The 24,171-nt window shown below is 36.4% G+C and overlaps 1 protein-coding gene across 1 annotated transcript in view; it reads left to right on the top strand.

The window, feature by feature from the left end:
* Window positions 1-21,659, top strand: part of eepd1 (endonuclease/exonuclease/phosphatase family domain containing 1) — a 33,723-nt gene extending 12,064 nt beyond the window's left edge. The window contains exons 2-7 of the mRNA XM_056254577.1: window positions 9,410-9,461; window positions 16,664-16,774; window positions 19,718-19,852; window positions 20,438-20,573; window positions 20,829-21,023; window positions 21,178-21,659. Coding sequence (XP_056110552.1) covers window positions 9,410-9,461; window positions 16,664-16,774; window positions 19,718-19,852; window positions 20,438-20,573; window positions 20,829-21,023; window positions 21,178-21,374 — 826 coding nt within the window. The 3' untranslated portion in view covers window positions 21,375-21,659. The remainder of the gene's footprint in view (window positions 1-9,409; window positions 9,462-16,663; window positions 16,775-19,717; window positions 19,853-20,437; window positions 20,574-20,828; window positions 21,024-21,177) is intronic.
* The last annotated feature ends 2,512 nt before the right edge of the window (window positions 21,660-24,171 follow it).

Raw genomic sequence — 24,171 nt, 5'->3', positions numbered from 1 at the left:
GCCGCTCTCACTGTGGAACCGGCATGAATCAAGCGCGTTTCCTCTGGTGTTGTTCGTCGAGCTACACAATAGCCAATCAGAAAATAGCACTATTGTATCTGGGTAAGATTTAACGCAACAACCAATGACAAAAATGTATCCAACCCCCCGTCGGCTGGGTGTCACTCTTACCCGTCTTCAAAACTTGAGAGCCCTGGAACGCGCCCGTCTCATCAGCATCCATCAACACCATGGAGTATTTGGAGGTATCAGTGTTGCCAACTTAGCGCCTTTGTCGCTATTTTTAGCGACTTTTCAGACCCCTTTAGCGACATTTTTACAAAAAGCCACTAGCGACAATTTTAGCAACTTTTTGGACAAACCTCAGTAACCTCCAAATGTTGCCAGTACTGTCCTGCGAGCGCGAGGTCTTGCTTTCTCCCTGTCGTCACTCTCTCTAGCTGCGTCTCTCCTGTTCAGGGAATGGCTGAGAGGAGCGCACGGCTGCTGACAGACGCGAATGAGCAGTGTTTTTCCATGGACTTATCACTTATCTGCTTTTCTTTTGTTTTATATTTAAAGAATTTAGTTTGACCATTTTAATTTTATTTATTTTCTTGTGCTTATTACTTGTAACACTCACTTTCACAGAGCTTAGTTCATGCGGTTCCCTAACTACACATAGGCCTATAAAAAATTTAATCACTCACTATATTATAGCTACTCGTTCAATTGTCTGACAACAAAAAAATAGGAAATGAGAACAGCTTTATTTGACATTCGGCTATATTATATTGAATAGAGCATTCATTTAGAGAGAAAACGCACTAGGCTGACAGAACGCAAGTACGACGCGATGACGTCCCTAATATGCTAATTGACGTATGACGTCATCTAGCGACATTTAGCGACTTTTAGGGAAGGCCTTAGCTACTTTCCTTTGAAAATAGTTGGCAACACTGGGAGGTATGCTGTCCTGGATAATCTACCGATAGATTGCAATTGCTAACGTCATTTATACTCTAAATGAGCTTACTTGATTTTCCGCCATCACTCTTCGTTACTGCGTGAACTTCAGGCGTGTGCATGTGATTGTAACGTGCGCGAGGGGTGGCGTGTGCCCGATCTGTGATTGACAGTCAGATCTCACACCCCCCTACGCTGATTGGACATGATGAACCGGGAGCGGTGGATTTTTGCAAAACAAATAACACGCTCCAGGTGGAGTTAGAAGCTCGGGTTTTTTTCTAAAACCACTTTATTTATGTTGTTCTGTCAGATTATAGTGTCGATTTCACTGAATATGATAAAAAAAATGTTGCCGACGGCAACTGTTTTTACGTGAATACTCACCAAGGCGGGCATTTTGACATTTTGTGAGTATGTGATTAAGTGCAATAATCTGCGAAAAAGAACTCAATTTGGTACTCGCAAGCTGTTTGAGAGGTGGCTTTATGTGCGGCTACTAAATGGTTTTAAATCAATCGCAAGTAAAAGAGGGACGCGGTAGCTGGTTTGTGAAATTACGTCTCGCATAGTTTTCAAATGACGGATTTGATCTGACAATCTGTGTGTTTTAATGTTCTCATTCAACCTACCACCCTATAGTGAATAAATGTTTGCGGGAATTTCCTGCATTATAAGTGCGGAACCTGCGGGAAATAGTAAAATGATGTGCAATACCCACAATCTTGCACCAACATTCAGGCCCTGCCGCACTACATAGGATGTTGAGTGTCACAGTGAGTTTTGCAAGAGCTTTCATTTTTATTGCAAAATAAATTGGGTTTCGAAAGGTTTCTTTCCTTGCAACAAAAACAAGGTGTTGACAATGACATGTTTGGGTTGTGGAGAGTTTGACGAGGATGAGAGACTGTGTGAAAGAAGCAGTTGCTGTTGATTTATTTCCAAGACTGACCTCAGGGTCACACACACAGGATCAAAGTCATCATTTTCAATTCTCTGGAAACCTTTCCATTTCTGCTGACACAAAACGGCTTAGCAGCATTATTATAAAAACAAGTTCTAGAAGTGACACAATGTGACAGGATGTGTAGACCTATTTGTTGGTGTGTGTGTGTGTGTGTGTCTATGGGACTTTTTCCATACTTTTCCTTTAGTACTGTAATGAACTGCCAAACACGTTAGGAACTGCAGACTCACCAGTTACATTTTGACAGAGTTGAACCTTGTCTGAGTCGTGCTCTTATTGATTGAACTGTCACTACTGTTGTATTAGCACTGAGCAGTTTATTTGCAGCTTCGGTTATACTTGTAGTCTTGAGAATGGTCTATAATACCTGGAGAAACTGAAAGCTATCCGTTAACATTACATTACCATTCTTTCTCAATGGCAGTTGCTCGACTGGTATAGGAACCCTTGGAAAAAATTGCTCTGGAATCTGCCGTCTTTCCCATACAGGATTTTGAGTCAATCACCTGACGCAGAAATACCATGTGACTAATCACTTTAGAGCCTCAGTAAAAAATAAAGTCATTACTGACTGATTGGTGGGTTTATCTGACAGATTATACAACACAAATAGGTCGCCGTTGAAAACGACTAGTGATCTCTCAATTTTTTATAATGTCTCTGGGTTTACCAAAGTCTTCTGAGTTCTGGTTTGAGGTTTTATGTTGTACAGCTTTACATACTGTACACTTGAAATAGCATCGTACTGTTTGATTAGGACCAGGCTGTTGCGCTGTATGCTGCACACAACCACGGGTAACCTTTGACCCGGTCTATAACATGCAAAGATTTGAGGAACAGTGTTGTTTGCTCATGTGAAAATATTCTAATTTGGCAATATATGTAAATAAAGACTCAAGAAAACAGAATGTGTTGGAAGGCTTGGATGACAAACTGGCCGAACAAGACCAGCTCAGAACCAGTTTCATTTTAGTACTATTTATATATTATATTTATTTTTAAAAATCAGTTTGTTACATTTGAGTAATTTTGCTATAAGCATTTGTCATTTGTAATTAGTTTTTGTTTTTTCATTCATTTAAAATTTATTTTGACAGTTTTAGCACTTCAACTTTTTAAGAAATGAAATTTTATTCACCAAAAGCAACAGTTCTAATTTTTGTTTAACCCTCTGGGGACCAGAAACGCGCCGGCGCGTTTTGCTCGTTTTTTTTCCACATAGCAGAAAAATAGACTTAAAGTACTACCATCATTTCTGTTCATATAGAGTTAAGAAATATGAAAAAATAATCTGGTAAATGTCTACTTTTTTATGTGCGCACATACAATCGAAATAAAATATTGTGCTTTTGTAAAATAAAGAAAATAAACAGGGTGTGCGTTCTGCCTCAGTCACCGTGAACTTTTTTTCTGGAGCACGTCTCTAATCTTCAACACAACTCAGCTAATACTATTCACCCAGCCATAAGCAATATATCTTTTAAATCATTTGAGTTTGTACTTTTAAATGATCCGATTCAAAACTAAAATTAATATTCTCCGTTTATGTCATCTATATAAAAAGAGAGACGTGAGAGCACGCGCTATTCAAACGCAAATATGTGAAGCAACACATTGAGACGCGTTAACGCCCATCAACTCTGAAAACACACATTCTTTTTTAGTCAGATTAATCTACTGTCGTCTTGCGCGGCTATATGAGGAACAATCCTGGGACATTTACCACTGGGTTTATTTTCACTTCGAGGATGAACAGATTCAGCTGAGAAGTAAGTGTTTTTTGCAAGTGCTTTGTTCTAATCGCGATATAGAATAACGTAGTGTCTGTAAACGGAAAAATAGCATACTGTTTAAAAATGTGAATCATGTTTGTGTGTGTGTGTGAATGAATGAATGAATGAATGAACGCACAGATACGCACTGTTACAGACTAAATAACAGACAACATTTCGTTGACTCGTTTTGGATAAAGTTTTTACTCTAAAATAGACATCAAATAAGCTTTTTTTAGGAGTTTCTGCTCATATGTTAAATATATAGTATGTTTTGTCAATAAACTAAAACTAAGATGTTATAGTGTTTGTTCAAGCTATATCAAAATAATGAATCCTCAACTTTGAAATATGTATGATCAAACTAAGACATTTGTGGAGAAAGACAATTTTCTTTTCAAGATGTTTCCAACTCTAACTTTGAACTTTGAACTGAAATAAAACCATGTCTATATGGTGAAGGGTGTTTATAGAAGTGTCCAGACGTATGCACCCTGTATTTTCCTTATATAAATCCAAACAATCTAAAAGCCATTCTTTTTTAAATCTCCTCATTCTTTGTGCAAGGCTCCTGTAATGATATGGCCTGATAGCACCTAATAGGGCCATTATGGGGAGGGTCTTTGTTTTTCTCAGGTGTGGAATGCCACACATATTAATGAGAGATCACGCCTCCTGCATAAAGCTTTCTCAAACAAAACACGTCATTAAAAATGTAAAAGACTTTATTGACTTATCTGAATGAGTAGTCAGGATGATTCTCACATAGTTTTGGAGCAAATATTCTAGGCTATGTGATACAATTTTCAAAAGTCTTGTGAAGAAATAATCAATATGTGTTTTGTGGTCTTATTTCAGCAACTTTCATTTTTATTTTTTTCAATAACCACGCATAAACATTATTCTATTAAAAATACAAACATGTACATACATGTTGCTCAGATATCATGGTAGCCAAGTTTGTGCTATATAGAGTGAATTTACACCTTTGCCATTAACATGTTAATAAATAACTGAAAAAAGCACAAATGTCAGTGCATGTCAAAACATCCCAAGGGCCCCAAAAACACTCTGGTCCCCAGAGGGTTAAGTATTCGTTTTTAAGTTTATAAATATTTAATTTCAATTTTCAATATTACATTTTTTTTTGTTTTTTTTTAGCAATAATAGCACTGCTCAGAACTGTGACTGCATCATTCTACAAGAGAACATTCTTTTCATTTTAATTTAAATAAGAATCTGAGTAGTTTTACATGACCATGAGCCACCCGCTCTCAGACCTTTTGAATCGAATGAGAGGAGTTTTGCTTCTATGTAAACACCTTCTTTGCATGTGAATTTGTGAAATGAGAAACAATGCTTTCGAATTTCCCATTTCCTCCTTATTACGTCACTTTGACCGAACGGGCAAAGATGCTGGTCAACAAACAGGCACTGCATGCTGTCAGAATTAAACCCAATAACTTTGGAACAAGAGGTTTTTGCATGTCGATTAACAAATGCTGTAAGAAAGACTGAGGAATATTTAAGAAAAATATATGCAACTCTTATTGAATAGATTGTAGATTCTTCTGTTGTAAAGGTGACCGATTATACCGACAGAGAAGGTCATTTACAAAGTTTTGCGCAGATGTTTGTTAAACAGATTTTTATCATCATAAGAACTGCAACTCATTGATACATTTTATTTGCTTAAAAGGGATAGTTTACCATTAACTGTGTAACTTGCTTTGTGTGCCACCGTGTCCGCATGATGTCATACACGTGCACATCAGATTGTGCACTAATGCCAAGTGGCGCTCTATTGCACTTTTCCGAGTAGGAAACTGGAAATTCTGACTCTCTGAGTTGAATAGAATGCAGTAGTTGATATGCAACAAGACCACAAACAAGATGAAGAATTATGTGAGGGAACAAATGACTCAACTGGCATGGAAAGAGAATATACTGTAGATTATCATACAGTAATACAGCCCAAGTTAAGCAGAGAAGTAACATGAATCACTGGGGTTTGACCTCTGCAGGGAAACACACTATTCTGGTTATCCACCAATAAACATCATGTTCTCCATTATCTGGCTAAAATCTCAAGAATCTGTTTGGAATTGTGATATAATTGTGATTACATTTGAATGAGAGGTTTGGCAGCATAATTTCATCAAACTCAATTGTCTTTGTTTTATTCTGCTTGTCAGTTGTCACTGTTCTTCAATTTATCTGATGTGGGTTTAAAAAAATAAATAAAACTAAATGATTTTAGGTGATAGGAACATTGCCATGGTAGCACTTTGTATAATGATGTTATATAGTACATTAACATTATTTAATGCAATAACTAACATGAATCGCTAACTAAAGATAAACAGTACCTTTACCATTCATTAATCTTGGTTAATGTCCATATACATATGATATACTTTTGTTCATAATACATTAATGTGAATTTATACAACTTGAAATGTTAAAGATGTACTATTTTTTTAAATGTACATTAATCTAGACTAATAAATGCTGCAAATTTAATTGTTACTGTAGTTCATGATCCATAAATCATTAACAATGTAACAAATTATTTTAAATGAACAATTCTGAGGAAAAAATAAAATGCTAAATGCATGGATTTTTGTTTTATAACATGGCTGTATTTGGCTGAAAAGGTACACCACTCCTATATTATCAACAGACAAGTTATGACAAACAAACAATTGTGTTGTGCAAACAAAAATCAAGTCATTTTACTAAATCAAAAATAAAATCAGAAAATTGTTGAATTCATACTGTAGGCATTCACTCCCTCCTCAGAGTCGTATAGACCGTAAAAAAAAGTTGATGCCTTGTACACATGATGGTTCATGATCATTGAAAATGTTGTTATATAATCATTTTACTGCTTAATGTCCATCAATGTTTATGAGATTTATGAGATTTTATTATTATTATTTTATGAGTGAGCAGCTGCTTTGTTTTCAAAGTTAAAGTTTATTGATCCGAGTTTTGATAACTGGTCAAGGTTTGAAAAGATCATAGAGTTTATAACACACATAAATACCACATAATCAAATGAACACACACACACACACACACACACACACGTACACGTCTGGTTCGCTATCTTTGTGGGGATCACTTCCACTAACCCTACCCCTAAATCTACCCATCACAGAAAACTTTCTGCATTTTTACATTTTCAAAAAAGCTCATTATGTATGTTTTATAAGCCTCAATTTAGTGTCCCCATGAGTCTGTGTGCATTCAGGTTAAAGTCCCCACCGGGATAGCAAAACAAACACACACACAGACACCATGTGCTCACCTATGAGGGAACTGGGTGTTGTCTTTCTGACTGTTTGTTCTCAAAACAGGATCTGAGTTATTAGCTCCAGCATTGGCTGGAGAATAAAGATGGACTCTCTCCTGCCGTATTGCTTTATTTTCTCTGTTTCTCTTTCTTGATCAGTCACTGCAACTGTACTTGTAACTCTAGACCAGGACAATTTTAGGAGAGTATTATCAGAGATAAAGTGCTGTAAATTGACAGTAGTGGAAAGTGAAGAAGTATTTTGTCTTTGTTACTGTACTTAAGTACATTTTTCAAGTATCTGTACTTTATCGGAGTATTTTTATTTTGGGAAACTTTTACTTCACTACATTCCAAAGCATAATATTGTACTTTTTACTCCACTACATCTGCTTAGTTTTGAATTGAAGAAATCGTCACCCGTTCAGTGATGCGATAGCGCTGTCCGAATAGTGAACGAGCTGTTTCTTTTCATTTAATCGGCACTGAACGATTCATTCATGAATCGCACCGATCCGATTGCATCCGTTCTCGATTCAACAACTCACTTGATTCTATTATGTGTTCAGAGTGAGTCTCCCGTTAACAATTCACTGAATTCACAAGTCTGACTTAAAATGAGGCAAGATCCCTGGAGCTTGAGTGCGCGCCTCTGATACCATGAAAAGTAAGTTACTAATACCATTTGTAAATGAAAATCATTTAGGTCACGACTGTCAGTTGTGTGTGAACTAAATCTGCTGTAAAAGAGCGTTATGTTTAAGCTCACTGTATGAAATGCTTGAATGTGCACGTCCACATTTGTATAACTGAATGGGGTTTTAGATTTTAAAAAATCACAAGGCGGGATTACTGATGTATTTCATGCCGTTAAATAAAATGTGAAATATTTTTAACTTGTGATAACCACAGACCTTATTTAAGACCTTATGCTGACTGCATAAGTTGCGATTGGAACAGTGTTTTAACATCGAAAAAATGAAACGCTTCAGCTTTAGGATAAATGTTGCACTTGTATTTGATAATGAATTGCTGTGACAGTGAATGCAGTGAACTCTGGGAAAGCCTGCAGGAGTGTTCTGTGCCTCCTGACAGTACAGTACAGTATCATTGATTTGTGTTTATTGTTGATCTCTGAGCTCTTCTAGTTCATGTCAACTTTGTGGCTCCAATTTGAAGTTCTAAATGGCTCCAGTGTAGATATACATCCCTGTAGAGAGAGACCGGGAGCTCAGAAGAGGTCTAAATGAAGTTAGGCACTGCAGTTATATCCGTTGGAATAAAATATAATATACAAATAATGTTTAGACTACGTCTTATAAATTTGACCAGCATGTCATTAATATTGTGCCAGTGTCAGTGGACCTGAATCGTGTGTGCGTGCCCGAATCTTGGGTATCCACCATGAGCCGAATTCCAGTCGGTCGTGCCATCTGCTCATGAATATTCATGAGTGGTAGGCAAAGCAGTTAAAGTGAATGATGGTTTAGTGGACAATTTATTTTTAGTTCAGTTCCTTTATTATCTAAAATTAAAATGTAAACAATTTCTTCAAAATATTGATAAATGCTATAATAGTAAATAATTAATATCGAAATAACACTGTCCTGGAAAAGGATTTAAAAAAATCACAAGGCAGTATTACTGATGTATTTTATGCCGTAGAATAAAACGTGCTAAAATGCAACTTATTTCTGGGTTTTGGCCTTAAAATATGTCTATATGCTGATATAGAAATACATCTTATGCTGACCGCATAAGTTGCAATTGGAACAGTATTATAACATTGGAAAAATTCAACACTTTTGGTAAAAATAGAACAAAAGTGCAGTTGAAGGCCGAAGTTTGTCCTGGAAGTGCTGTCTAATCCAAATGGCATGAAAAAAAAAAAACCTGACGTTCTCACAGATTCTCACAATTTTACTTTTGGTCCCACCAATTTCGCATGTACGTGTGTGGCAGTTTATAATATGCCATCTTAACTTCCAACACTTGTTTAATGAAAAGCACAGCTTTGACATTTTTGCTTGTGTGTTTGAGTAATTATTACTGGAAGAACCATCTGCTGTTTGCTGTATTATATTGTTTGAGAAATAACCAGGAGAATTACCTTCGAAAACAAACGGCTCAGTGGTTATTAGGGCTGTAAACATCAACTCTGCAGTGAAAGAGCTATGCCATTACCTCCACTGTCGTCACCTTGAGTTTGTTCTTGTGTTTGCAAGATATATCATTTATGCTGAAGGGATCCGGCGCACAGCAGGAGGTAAAAGTGCTAGCCGGCGGATTTAAATGATGCAGTTGAAGACGTTATTGATCTGTTTGTAGATGCAATCTATTCTTATTGTTAATTTGGTTGACTAAATATTCAATTATGTTGATATACTAGTGGTCTCACATGCCTTGTTTTTCTCTCCCTCTCTCCAGCATTAACCTGCTAGCGGTTCAAGACTTGGCCGATCGGGAGGCTCTAGACAAGGTAGTGTTACAAATTAACAGACAACACACACCTCTTCCTTTTATCACAACATTCCGAGGTCATTTATTCTCTGATAATAACCATCGTCAAAACCAACGCTCTATAATGACACTCGTCTGGGTATTTAAGGCCGGCGCTTCTTTTAATGTATCTCGTATCACACCGCGGAAGCGCTCTCTCTCGTTTCATTCAAACACAGCTGGTGTATTTTACGGCCCAGTAATATCAACTGAATTTACTGTAAAATAAAATAGAGGACTTTTGTGCACTGTAATGGATTGTAAGATTTTAAAACCTTTTTCTTCTCGCAATCTGTATTTCAGACCCCAATCATTATTAATGCTTGTTGGTTTGTCTTGGCTCATAGCTTCTAGGAACTTTTTTGCTTTCGTGGAAGCTTTGCATTTATTGAGCTGATAAAATATTTAAACTCATATCAATATTTTGTGTCCATTTACATTTACTTACTTATGTGGCAAGTCGCCATGTAATAAGCGGGATAATGTCCATCTAACTGGTTGTTATTGCAAAAAAAAAAAACCTTCAGTGTGATTCGAGACTCCTGCTGGGGGTTTATTTTACGATAACAACTGGCTGGATGTACATTACCCCTTACGTATAAGATTTTGTTGAAGCTATCAGCCCACATTATTTAATTTACTTAAAAAATAAGTTGTTTAACTGCGGAATTCCTGGGGATGAACTACATTATGATTTTGCAGAGAATTCTTATCCAATCAACGAATTGTGACCAGCAAATCACGCCAAAATAGATCTCAGGATCTGTCCCCTCCCATGAAGCACTTTCGAAAAAAGTAAAGAAAATCTTATATGGTCAAACGTCCAATGTTTATGTGGTCTTTTTGTTAAAAAAATTTAAAAGACCAGCTTGACCATGTACTCAAATAGCTATGCGTAACATGTTGTGTGTGTTTGAGGTCTTCTCCGCAGTGTCTGATGCTGGGAATAGACTAGTAAAGTAGGTTAGCAGGCCAGCAGTTTGTCAGTGAGAGGACAAGGGCAAAGTCAACCAATATTTCTCCCATATCCTCTTTCACTGCAGACTTGAGATGTTCTTACTCTCCTACTCGTCTTTCTTGGACACATCATGTTTATTTGGTGTGGCATAATAGGAAGCTCAGGGCTGGTGATTGGAAGGTTACTGGTTCAATCCCAGCAGTGTGTGAGCTATGACCTGATCACCATTGTGCCCTTGAGGTCCAGGCTAAATATTCATGTGAAGCGGCGTACACACTGACAACGATTATCAATGACAATGTGACCTGAAATAATTCTTTTTCAATAAGAGTGGGTGGTTTTAAGACAACATGAGTGACCTTTAGCTATGCCTCAAAGCTGAGTTCAACTTCATGTAAATGCACAGTAATTTAATCGCTCAATTGTTGTGACAATAAGAGACTGTAAAAATTGGTTAACGGTAAGTTCCCTTACTCTATATGAAAAACTGTAATAGATCTGATGGGACATTTTATGTAATTTTACAGTAAATCACTTTTAAATGTACAGTTTTTGGAAGTGGAAAAAGAACCAAGTCATCTTATATTTTACAGTAAATAAAACGTAATGTGACATTCCCAGCATTCTGTTACACTACATTTGTTTGTTTTTCATTTTAATATTTATGTTTCTAATTAGCTTTTAGATATAAGTTATGTGCATTAGGGATTTATGTTACATTTTATGTTGTTAAATTAATGTTTATTGCTTTATTTTAGGGTTACATGTGTCCATGATAGTGTTTTGTATTCATGTGCATGACACTGCATGCACCTTCTATATATTAGTATTTACCTTGGAAAAGCTACTTATGATGAACGTTGAACTTTGATTCATCATGTGACTTTCTTTTTACCAAGGTGGATGTCAATATATTATAAAGGTTTTTAAAAAACTGATTTTAGTCATTGGATATTAGCATAATTTCAGCTAAATATAGCTATTTAACAATAAATATCTGGCAACCACAACTTATGTTTTTTTTTTTTTCATGGAATTTATGGATTGTACTGTAGAATGGATAAAAGTGTCTGGTAATGAACTACTTACTCAATTCTCCAAATGTTGGTTCCTTCTCCTTGAGTTAATTCTTGATGCCATTACTGTGTAACTGGGAATCATATGGGCCGTGAATGACTGATTTTAACAGCGCTACTGTCTGCTGGTGTTATGCCGCAGTGAACCCGAAGTGCCGTTCTTTTCTCCACACTGCTTTTGCAAGTGCTGACTGGACAGACCAAGATGGGAAGGCATGCTTATTTGACTTGGCTCAGAATGAAATGACATCGCGTTCTGAATGTCTCTCTGGACTCCGGCTTAGTCTGAGATTAACACTGTTTAGACAACGTCTGGAATTCCATCATTCCCTAAATGATATTCATGGAATCCTGACACTTCTAATTAATATTATGACTTCAAAGACAGGATATTATCTTAAATTTAATTGATTTGTCACTTTTTTTTTTAAAACTTTGAACAGAAAGTAGTAGATTAAAACCCAATTTCCTTTGCTGAGATATTTCTTGTTGAAACAGTAAGTTGGGCTTGTATTTGTATTAATAGCCAATATCCTAGTTTTAGGACACAGCCCAGCAAAATCATCATCTTGCTACAGATATTGCTAGTCAGTTGTGGGTGGTATGATGGTAGGGACATTTGTATTTTTTATAGTGCGGTTTAGATGCGCGAGCAGATTTCAACAATATATTCGGTCTGTTTTCCTTGAAGAGGAAATGGTAAAAGTTGTGATATAATGCAAGTAGCATCAGATCTTTTGTTCCGTATTGTGACGCCCATCTGAGTGTAACATATTATCCAAAAAGGAAAAAAAATATAGGCCAGGACTTGGTTTTATTCAAATCAGTTTGAAGAAATGACTCGCTCATAAATACTTCACTGTTTTCATTACGGGATTAATCTACGTTTTTGAACAAATCTCTTCAATGAATGATTCAATGACAAATATTTTTTTTTTTTAAACCGCTTGATTTGTATAACGTTTTATAACATACAGATTGTACAATACAATCGTTATTTAGTTTAAGCAAACTACATGATTGCAGAAGTCCAGCATAAGTCACCAGAGAGAAGTCTGTCCTTTCATGAAGTTATATTTTAATAAAAAATTACATAAAAAAGATAAAAAATGAAACGTGCATGGAGGAATAAGATTAAGAAAAAAAAAAAAAAATTAGTTGTCGTCTGTACGCAAAAAAACGCAATGGAAAAACTTTTCTGTTTTTAGTACATTGTTGTTGTGTAAACATGCCCTAATAATAACATGAATTTAGAAAATAGAGTGAATTTCATGTCTACTGTTGGTCTGGTGAATTTTTATTTTAAGTACACTGGCATATAGATCTCCATAAAGCTAATAGACATTGACAAAAAGCCACGACACTTGGATTTAGATTTGAAGAACGCAGAGTGAGTGTTGGGCTGTTTGTTTATAGCTTTTCTTGGTTTCCATGGAGTCTGTGGTTTAGCTGTTGCTCTGCTATAATGCATATTTCCACTGAACTCCTCAGAACCAAAGCGACTTCCCTTAGACACCAGAGCTGTGCGTCACCATTGAGTTTATTAGCGGGCAAAAGAACCCAGACCTCTTGTTAAAGAACCTCTCGAAAGGACAATAAAGGCACTCCCTCTACCGTCTCCTCCTAATCTTACTAAATTTCTGTTTGTCACCCTCAGAGCACAATAATACATTGCATGCTCTCATGGAAATTGTCAGTCATTCGCCTAGTGAGGCTAAGCGTTCTTTGTGTTTGCCACATACTGTACTGTTGAGTGAGCAACTAACAGTAAAGTCTTATGGCTCACATCACAATCTGTGGGGGTTTTATCAATAATAAATGTGTGTGTGTGTATATATATATATATTATATATATACACACACACACAATTCTATATGTACATGTATTATTGGTTGAGGTCAATATGTGGTGGAACTAGGAACGAGAGACTTAATAAATATTTTAATATTTAGACTGTAATTGCATGACCAGTCTCTCTGAGTAATCGATAAATATTATGATACCAATCTATTAATTGTTATCAGCAAAAAACTTCCCCAAAGAACCTCAAAATAAGATTTTGATTTCTGAATCGCTCTCATATACCACATTTACTGAAAAAAGATGCAGATTATAAATATATTCTGTACAATACTAAAAGGTATTGATCTTAATAGTTAAATCAAACTCTAAAGTGTGCAACATGGCCCACCTTTCAGTGTCCCTTTCTTTTAGAAGTTTCTGATTTTATTTTATTTTTTTCCACCCTAACTTCTAAGTCATAAACCGAACTAACCAGCTCTTAAATGAATAACAGCATTACAAATAGATTTTAAAGTATAAAATATATAAAAATCTGGAAAAAAAAGACTGTACTTACATTTACCCAGGAGTGAATGAACTACTCATTTCATGAAACATTTTGAACGACAAAATAATAATATTTTATATATATTATTGAGATATGTAGCCTACCAATAGTTTGATATTGTTGGGAGACTGATTCAATAACTTATTTCACAAGGCCTTAATAGTAGTGGCTGATTCCTGCTGAGCTCTTTTGCATTGATTTTACCATTTAGTAACAGCAGCTTTTCTGCATTGTTAAAATAAAAACATTGAACATTTTCGGTAATTGAAATAAAACTGAAATAAGATGATAAAATAGATAACAAACAAATAAAATTAGATACAAACAAACTTGAAACATTTAAATGAAAATTTGAATTGTTGCCTTGGTGAATAAAATAATTTTGTTGATCTAAAAAAGCATCATAAATATTTTTTAAAAAGCAAAAGCTAATAAATAAAAATGACAAAGGACATAACATTACTAAAACCTGATCTAAAATTAAAATAAAAGCTATATATTATAGTATGATAGTATATAGATTCTGGATAAATTGAGATTCACTGTCCCCCCTCCCCCGCGTAAAAATAACATTATTTACTAGAGGTTCTGACACAATGTTAATTGCTGCCATCTATTTAAAAATGTTTAATTAATTTGAAATAATAATTTTTTCATTAAATCGGTTTTAATGAATGATTCAACGACTCACTCATAAATACTTCACTTGTTTCATTACTGGATGAATCAGCGTTTTTGAATGAATCTCTTTAATGAATGATTCAATGTCAAATACGAGTCACTTATCGCCACCTACTGGTGTAACAATGTAATCGATACAATCTATATTTGATGCGTCAAGTTACTTTCAAAAGGTGATTTACTCGATTTTGATCACTTCCGTGGACAACAGTGTTCATATCTGAACTATAAACTTTTATACTTCTGTGATAATTTAAATATTTGTAACACAGAAAGAACGATACTGTGTGGTTGAAAAGAGGCAATGCAAATGTAGATTTAAATCTTCTGGTGTGATTGTCAAAAGGTTCGTTTAATAGACACAGGTGAATCATTTAGGAATGAGATCACTTGGGTGTTGAATCAAGATTGCGATCTTTTTATGATTAATCGTGAACCTCTAGTATAATAGTATAAATAATACTAAAGTAACACTGCTTCTCTGGTATATCTCTCTTTAAGATTAAAGGTGATGGTTCTTCGCCAAGAATTCAGCTATTAAATGTTTTTTTAATAGCTAGGACCATTTTTTGTGCAGTCGACAGAGTTGAAGAGTGTTGCAGATCAATCACTTATGAGGGTTATGATGCTAGACAGCTGCCAGTGAAGACTGTAATGTCCGTAATGGTTCATGATCAACAGCTCAGTTCTCACGGTTCACCGTCATTTCCTTCATCGTGTGGGAATCCACTGCTCGGCTTCCACAAGTGGTTTGTTCTTGTGGTAAATTAGATTGTACATACCTTAACGTATCCATTGACAAACACAATGCCAAAGTCCTCTTTGGCGTCATCACCTGTATTTAGTTGCAGTGACTACCGGGCGCTTGTTCCTCATTGTGCTATTCACATATTTACTGACTCCAGCACTTTCTACTAGAGGTGCATGATTCTGGATTAGTTGAGAATCACGTTTTTTTTTTTTTTGGTTGAAATAACGATTATCCCACGATTCTGACTGAATCTCTTGAATGAATGATTCAATGACAAATACATGTTTTAGTCAATCAATGCAATCGATACTATAGTTATTTGAAGCGCCATGTTACTTTCAAAAGGTGATTTGCTCTATTTTAATCGCTTCCGTAGACATCAGTGTTTATATCCGAACTATGAACTTTTATTCCAGTACTTCTGCGATAATTTGAATATTTGTAACATGGAAATAACGATATTGTGTGGTTAAAAAGACTGTTTCATAACTATACATGAATGATAACTGCTTTCTCTGGGTCAACGTGCAAAAGAACAAAGTGCAGATTTGAATGCTCCAGTGTGATTTTGTCAAAGGTTTAATGGACACAGGCGAATTGTTGTCATTTAATTAGGAATGAGATTGTGTGGATTTGAATCGAGATTGCATTGTTTTTGTAATGAGTAATTGTGCAGCTCTACTACCCACAAGCCAAGATGCAGAGCAGACACGTATTTGGCACCAGGACTGAGGTATTTGGGGGGGGTCTTGCTTTAGTTCTGAGTTTTTGACGTCAGTGGAGAGGTTTGTTGCATTAAATGTCTCTGTCCTGCACACATTCCTCAAGCGCTCTTTACAGATAGCGCAGCTTCTGTTGAACTTCTGGTTCTGTCCCCTGGTACCCTGCAGGAAACTCTCCCCTACTGCTCCTGGTTAATTATAGGATCTAACTGGGGGGGGGGGGGGGTCTGAGGTAATGGGAATGACACATGTAGTTATCAGATTTCCCAGCTCCAGTGAGCGGGCTCAGCACGTACTCTTTAGTAGGATAAGGCCAGGTTTTGTTTGCTAGAAAATTCAGAGGTCTATCTGCAAACTTACGGATGCTTTGGTTTGTCTGCTTTGAGGTAAACAAAATGTAAAACACACTACAGCATCAGAAAGTTGCATCTCCATCAAAGGCATTGTGTTTCAGTAGGAAAGATGACTCTAAACTCTTCGAAAAGCACCCTTTTTTTGCATTTGACTGAGGTGGCAAACAATATCAGACTCCATTTTAAACAATTAAACAATTCCTGCTTACAGGGGGCATCCCCAAAAGGAAGTGTAATACTTTTTAATTTTTCACTGCTAATCAGCTATCCTTTGTGTTTGTCTGTGTCAGTTTTGTGCAGAGCTGAATCAGCCCACTCTCTGCAGCGTACGCAAGTGGAAGAGTGCCAGAGGCCTGTGGAAATGTGCCGTTTCAGACTGTCCCACCGGACAGTCCAGTAATGTAAGTTTAGACCCCTGTAGCACATATCCACACGTGTGCAAACGTTAAAAAATGTTCAGGGTTAAATGATATGGGGTTAAAGGTCCAAAATGTTTACCAACTGCCTTAACTAGCAGATATCTGCTGTTACATCATACAGAAAGCTGTCCACTGATTCATTCTCCTTTAAGGCAACACAGGTGAAATAACAGATGTCACCATACTTTCACAGTTGATTAATCGCAGTACTTTAAGACAATTGTTTTGTAAATCAAGTTTTCTGAAAAGTAATGTTTAAAGGGTTAGTTCACCTAAAAATGAAAATTAGTAGCAAAGAAATCATAAAAGTAATTACTTCTACTCTGTGGATTACTTTTGAGATGTCTTTACTTCCTTTCTGGGGCTTGACAGTGGTAGTTGCATAGGCTGTCAATGGAGGGACAGAAAGCTCTCAGATTTCATAAAAAAGATCTTCGTTTGTGTTCCGAAGATGAACGAATGTCTTACGGGTTTGGAACGACATGAGGGTGAGTAATTAATGACAGAGTTTTTATTTTTGGGTGAACTAACCTTTAAATAATTGAGGCGCTAATTAAATATGCATTTGCATACATTTCCTGAACAGAAATCTGAACAATGGATAAAGCCAGGTTCAACTCTGTTGTTTCGTTTTATTGACATATTAGAGTTATATGTTTTTACAAAGGGGATTTTGGATATCTCTTTTTATCACTCTATAAATCAGAAAATACCATCAACAGGCAGTAAACATAATCACTAGAGATAACGTTACATAAATCAGACAAATGTTATATGAACAGTGCTGAAGTGGAGATTTTGGGCTCAGCAAATAAGAAAAAAAAACTTTCAAAATCTACAGACGCAAATAGACAGTGTAATAAAATACTAGTCTAAAAAATTACAATATGTAGTCAAAAAGCCCGAAATCTTAAAATTGACCAGTGCATGAAAAAACAGTGTCTTGCCTTCAAACAGGTAAATGATTCAATTAATAAATAAAATGCAGTTTTAGAGAAAACATGAACTGTAAGGATCAAGAACATGAATTTGAAATAAAAGCCTTACACAATAGTTAAAGACCTTGACCATGTCTAGAGGTGTCTGGACGAACACAAGATGTTCTCTGGATAGCGCTGTTTACCCACACAGGAAACATCTTACCGGTGACATGTGGCAGATATAAACTCCACAGAGACTGTGCTGTCACGTAGGACAAATGAATGAGATTACACAGGAGAAATGTACGTTCTTGACTGACAGAGGTCTGCTCTTCATCATGGAGCATTACTGTAAATATTAATATTAATCGATGTGCTGTAGGATGTATTAGACCAGATTTTTTCCTATAGTGGAGCTATGTGTGATATCTGATTACTGCAGTGTGCTTTTAGAGAGAGAAAGTGTCTATAAGCCCTCATGTGCTTTTACATTTCACATTAAGAGTTTTCTAATAATTCAGGTTCCTGTTTTTAGAAGTACAGGTAAACTGAATCCTGGTTCTCATTTGCACCTCAATAAGTACAATCACCATCCACTTTCAACACAAACTCTATTAAAGCCACACCTGAAGACACTTTCAATAGAGCTGTGTTGTGATCCACACGCACTGTGTACTTTTCCCCTGATCTCTTAGCTGTGCTTCCTCTGTGCATATAAATTGGACATCAGGCACAAAGGCTGTTAAACCAAACTAACACACTCCAGTCATGATGATGCAGTGGCCTTTAGTTAAACACACAGCTCACATCCACAATTTATACACTCTTTATCTATGCAAATAGGGAGTCGCTGTGTCTTGTTGTGCTGCAAAGATACGCTTCACTTGTCCTTTGCAGCAGCCATTGTTATAAAGGGTAATGGACCAGTGTTATTTTAGTATTATTATATTTATTATTATGGCTTTTATTTTTATTTTTTCATTGTAATTTAACTTTTTTAGTAATTTGTGTTTTGTAATTTGTATTAGTTTTTTTATATATTTCAATCTAGCTTTAATTGAGTTTATTGTAATTTTAGTTCTCATTTTATTTGTCATTTTGCCGTTGTTTTGTAGTTTTTCATCTAATACTTATTTTATTTCAGCTTCATTTCAAGGAATGAAAACGTTTTAATAGTTTTAGTGAACAAAAACACTGTTTTAGATTAATTTAATTCAGAAAATTCTGCCATTTACCTCAAACCTGTAAATTTGTTAATATTCTCTGGAACACAAAAGAAGATATTTAATAATAATAATAATAATTCATCACATTTATATAGCGCTTTTCTGGACACTCAAAGCGCTTCACATAGAAGGGGGGAATCTCCTCAACCACCACCAATATTTAGCAAAATGTCTTGGCTGTGCTTTTTCATACTTTTACATTTCAGCCTTTTTCTTCAATTAAAGCTATCATATGACTTCAGAAAACTTGAAATAAAGTGCAAGAGTTGTATTATATATTTAGTTCAGTCATGAAACCCTAGATGGAGCAGGCTGATAGGTACTTTACATGCAATATGCAAGCAATCACATCATTACCGCATGCCACAAGCTGATTGGCCTCTGCTGGTCCTGCAGCCAATGTGATTGCTTACTTAACATTTAAATTGTGTTGTTCATTGTTTGCTATAAGCTAGTCCTGCAGCGTGGTATCAGATTTACTTCAGAACCTTCCACCTCCCCCAGTTCCACTTGCCTAGATGTGCTATGGGATTTATGTATGTCTATTTATGCAGCAACAGCAGCATATCTTACACGCTCACAAAGCGTGTCTGTGTATCTTGTAGCAGTAGCGAGTCAATGCTTGCTTGACCAATGATATATTTAATGAAAATGCTAAAACTATTCTGAGATTAAAATGCTATTTCTCTTTAATAACTCTTTAATAATGGGTATGGTTGTTGGGTTATGAATGTTACTTGGCAGATCCTGGTCATTATGGTTTTGCTGTAATCCTCTAGGTTGCTGAGTACTCCGGTTTCCTGTGGGACAGCTCTTCTGGGATTGAAATGAAGGATGCCACTGTCTTGGAAAATTCTGCGACTAATGGTAATGGGAAGCATCCTCATCCTCACCCATACCTGGGACATTTTTATGTAAGTAAACCTGGAATACAGCTTTATCTGTTAGTGTTACCAAGCAATTTGTTTTATGCAGTTAGTTCATGGTAGTTCACATACAGAAACGTCTGTGGTCAGTACTTTAAAAAAAAATGGAAATTAATACTTTTATTCAGAAAGTTGAATAAAATAATTTTAAATAAATGCTTTTGAACTTTATATTCATCAAATAATCCTGAAGAAATGTGTCATGGTTTTAACAAAAATATTAAGAAGCACAACTGTTTTTAACATTCTTGTGCAACAATGATTTCTGAAGGAGCATGTGACACTGAAGACAGTAATGATGCTGAAAATTCAGCTTTGTCATCACAGGAATAAATTACATTTTAAAATATATTAAAATAGAAAACATGTATTTTGAATTGAAATTATATTTAACGTTATTAAAGTTTTTTTCTGTATTTTTGATCACATAAACAGTTAAATATAGGTCTTTAAAAACAGAAATGAGGTTGAACTAAATATATTGACTCTTTCATCTTCGCTAATTGCATAACAGGTAATGTTCACATTTGATCATTTGAATGATTTATCTCACCCAATTTTCTCTGTAAACAGATTGGATCGTCTGAGCTCACGCTGATCAATTTGCACCTGACAGCAGCACCATCGCCTGCAGAACTGAGAGGAAAAACCACTTGTGATGAGCTCAAGGCTTACAGGCTGAGCTCTGGTATCCAGGAAACTCTCAAAGGTCTGTTGATACAACATGATACTTAGTGCATCCTTGCAGGAGTCACTCTTACAAGAGCTCCTTATCTGTTATGCGTCCGTGTCAGCGAGCTCCATGGTGCTATCAGGTGGAATCGTAGTCTTTATGGTAGTATGTTTGTGCTGTGTATTGACTGATACTGTGTGTTCTAGTGCAATGAGAGAAATTAACAAGGCTTGAGGACATAAATGATGCCAACACCCCCTCAGTATTTCTCTGTTGGTGTTGCTGGTGTAGGTGAGAGAGAACTGCTGGTGCTGGGTCACTTTGGCATGGCTCCCGACAGCCCTGAGATGGAGTGCCTGAGGAAAGAAAAACTCTCGGCCCTCCTCGCACCGTCCATCTTTACGAACATCAGCACTCGCACACCGCAGGGTTCACACTGTCTGGACAACATCTGGGCCAGTCGCTCCCTCAAAAAGATCTACACAGGTGGGTGGTGTAAGATTTAAAATTTTAGATAATATTTACTCTTTAAACAAGTCGGCTCTGCCACTTTGGAAAGCATTAGAGACTTTCAAAAACATCTTTGATTCCACACTTTTGACTGAAAGTGTAGTGTATGTGTTTGTGCTGCCCCCTTCAGGTCAATGCTCGGTGGTGCGGAAGGGCCTGACCAATCCATGGATTCCCGATAACTGGTCGTGGGGCGGGGTGGCGTCCGAGCATTGTCCTATAGTGGCAGAGTTCTTCGTGAACATCATCCTGAAGGAGCACCTGTGCAGTGGCAACGGCGTGGCAGTGGTGGAGAGAGGAGATACCATGTCCAAACATGAGCGATGACCTTTTACATGGTCACAAGCGTCTGGACTAACACAATGACTGACTGAATATAAATGAAAGAATGAGAGAAGTGCACCATGATTGCCTTTTGTTTTGTTTGTTCAATGTACAGTAGAGATTCTAGGGCAACAAACATTAGATTTTAATATAGAACAATATAATGAGAGAGATATTTAAACACAGATTTATTAAACATGTACATAAAATTAAGTGAAATGAAGAAGCAAATGACAAGTGTGCCAAAACTTTTTAAGTGCAAATAATAAATCAATATTTACAACCTAAGTTTGTCTCTCATGTGGTGATTTAGGTACAGTAACACATGAGCCGTTAGGAATGGCATAATAAGTTTCAAAGATTTGGGGTTTTTATTTATTTATGTTTTGATATAAATTAATACTTTTATTCAGAAAGAATGCATTAAATTGACTGAAATGTTTTGTAACATTATACATGTATTTACTATTTCAAATTAAGATTGAATTTAGGCTTTTATTCACATATAAACATTGATCAGAGAACATAAACAGAAGCTCAACCGAACCTGCTTGACGCATGAGAACAAACCTCTCACGGAAGCTCAAACATGTTGCATAACACACGAGAACAAACCGCATTGGTTCTCGTGGAAGCTCAAACATGCAGCGTGAAACACGAGAATGAACCTCATTGGTACTTGCAATAGTATCCAGCTGCAGACCCGCAGCACCACCAGTTTCAGAACCACAGCGCCAGAACCGGAAGTAAGGGGCGGAGCTTACGTTCTAACACCAGCGCCAGGACCGGAAGTGAGGGGCGGAGCTTACGTTCTAAACCGAGTAACGCCACCTAACGTTTTGGAGCGTAATTTGCTTAGACACGAAACGGCATTATTACACACGAAACATCATACTTTATAAGTATTATAATGATACATTAAGGTATAGTAAAATAAGCATTTTAAAACATTGATTTTGTGTAATATAATTGTATATAGTTATCCGTTTCATGTGAGAGTTACTTCCTGATCATGATGGTGAAAAATAATGTTTATGGGCATTTCATATAAAATATACTTTATTTCACAAGAACATGTGCAGCATGCATTTTTCTTTATGTAAAATAATGTCCAAAATCTTTGAAAATTCGGCATTGTTTTAAAAGAAACAATAAAAATGTACCGTAAAACTTAAAGGAGCTGTATGTAAGATTGTGGCCAAAACTGGTACTGCAATCACTTTCAAATTACTGTAGAGCGGTGTATCCCCTCCCCCTCCTCCCTGACTCAAGGTTGCCAGATAGGCTGCAGGATCCCGCAGGAACGTGACGAGCTGCAGCTGTGGTAACTAGAGCAGAGCTGGCAACCCGGATGCTGCAACACTACTGACTTCGTGATTGGTAGATAGGTGGAGGGTGGAGCATCAGACCAAAACACAACATGACAACATCAACATCAGTTGAGGGCTGCAACTGCACTTTTTAAATGACAATATGCTGGCCGGACTACTGTTGTCAGTGATATAAGTATTTGAAATGTACATGATTTCTTAAAGGTGCCCTAGAATGTTTTTTTTTATTATTTTATAATGTTTCCTGGGTTACCCTTATAATGTTAGTATGTTTTTTAGATAAAAAATAATCATAATTTAGAAATAAATGGCATTTTTCCTAGCCTGCTTTTAGCCTCTGATTTGAACACTCTGTTTGAAGGGGCGTGTCTGCTGTGGGATTCAGTGTAACCGCGGCCACTGCTGTGATTGGCTGACATGCTTGCATATGAAATAGCTACGTATTACATGTGAAACTCTCTCCCGAATACTTTTACTACTGCTATTATACGTTTTTACTATAACAGCTATCGAGATTAACGAATCGCGAGATGTTTTTAAAGTATTTAGATCTATTCCCATCACATAAAATGTTGCCGTGATGAGCATTGAGCAGATGACAGTGTTGATCGCGAGAATGAAGATCTTATCATTGCAAAGCAGTTTCTGCACTCTCTCTGCTTTCACCAATGCAAACACGATGATGTAAATACAGTAAGAGCTTCGTTGTGCAGTAACGTGTGTCATTGATTTCATAACGAGTTTGGCAAGTGTCCAGATAAACTCGCGCTGTGTGGAAAGATTGTTCTTTGATCGCTTTCTGTATATAATTTGTTCACAATTTAAATACGATTATTTTCATCCTACTAAAAGAAACGATGTGAAGCTGATATTTTAGTCACTGGCTTGACTTACTGATGCATAAACAGTATTGAACGATTTTGAGAGAAAGATTACCTGTCTGATCTTGAACAATTACACATCAGAAAGTGTTGCTTGGTAGCTCGATCCGAGGCCAGCTCTGTATTGGCCCAAGTTGAGGAAACACTCGGTGAAATGTTTGGAAATTTCCAGAGAAAATAAAATTAACCCATTGTTTCTTCAGAGGCTCAGATGAAGGAACTAAAAAATACTTTTGTGTTCATGTGTACATCCACACTGAGCAACTGCCATGCTTCGGCTGTGCAGTTCCGCCTGGCATTGAGGGCTGGCATTATGCAAATATTTGGAGGCGTACATATTAATGATCCCGACTATTGCGTCACAGTCGGTATTGTGTGGAGAACCGACCGTTTTTCAGGGGTGTTTTTCATAAACGTGAATTAAATGAGAACGCGAAAACAGTCCAGTTTGAGATTCACTCTATGTCATGTCCATGCACTGAACTCTTGTTATTTGACTATACCAAGGTAAATTCAATTTTGAATTATCGGTCACCTTTAATGTCTAGTGACATATCAGGGCCATTTTATGATTAATTGAAATACATT

The sequence above is a fragment of the Rhinichthys klamathensis genome, unplaced genomic scaffold (assembly GCF_029890125.1).
Source record: "Rhinichthys klamathensis goyatoka isolate OS25496 unplaced genomic scaffold, OSU_Roscu_1.1 h1tg000111l_1, whole genome shotgun sequence".
Taxonomy (NCBI): domain Eukaryota; kingdom Metazoa; phylum Chordata; class Actinopteri; order Cypriniformes; family Leuciscidae; genus Rhinichthys; species Rhinichthys klamathensis.
Note: the sequence above shows the minus strand (reverse complement) of the source record. Positions and strands in the feature narration are given on the sequence as shown.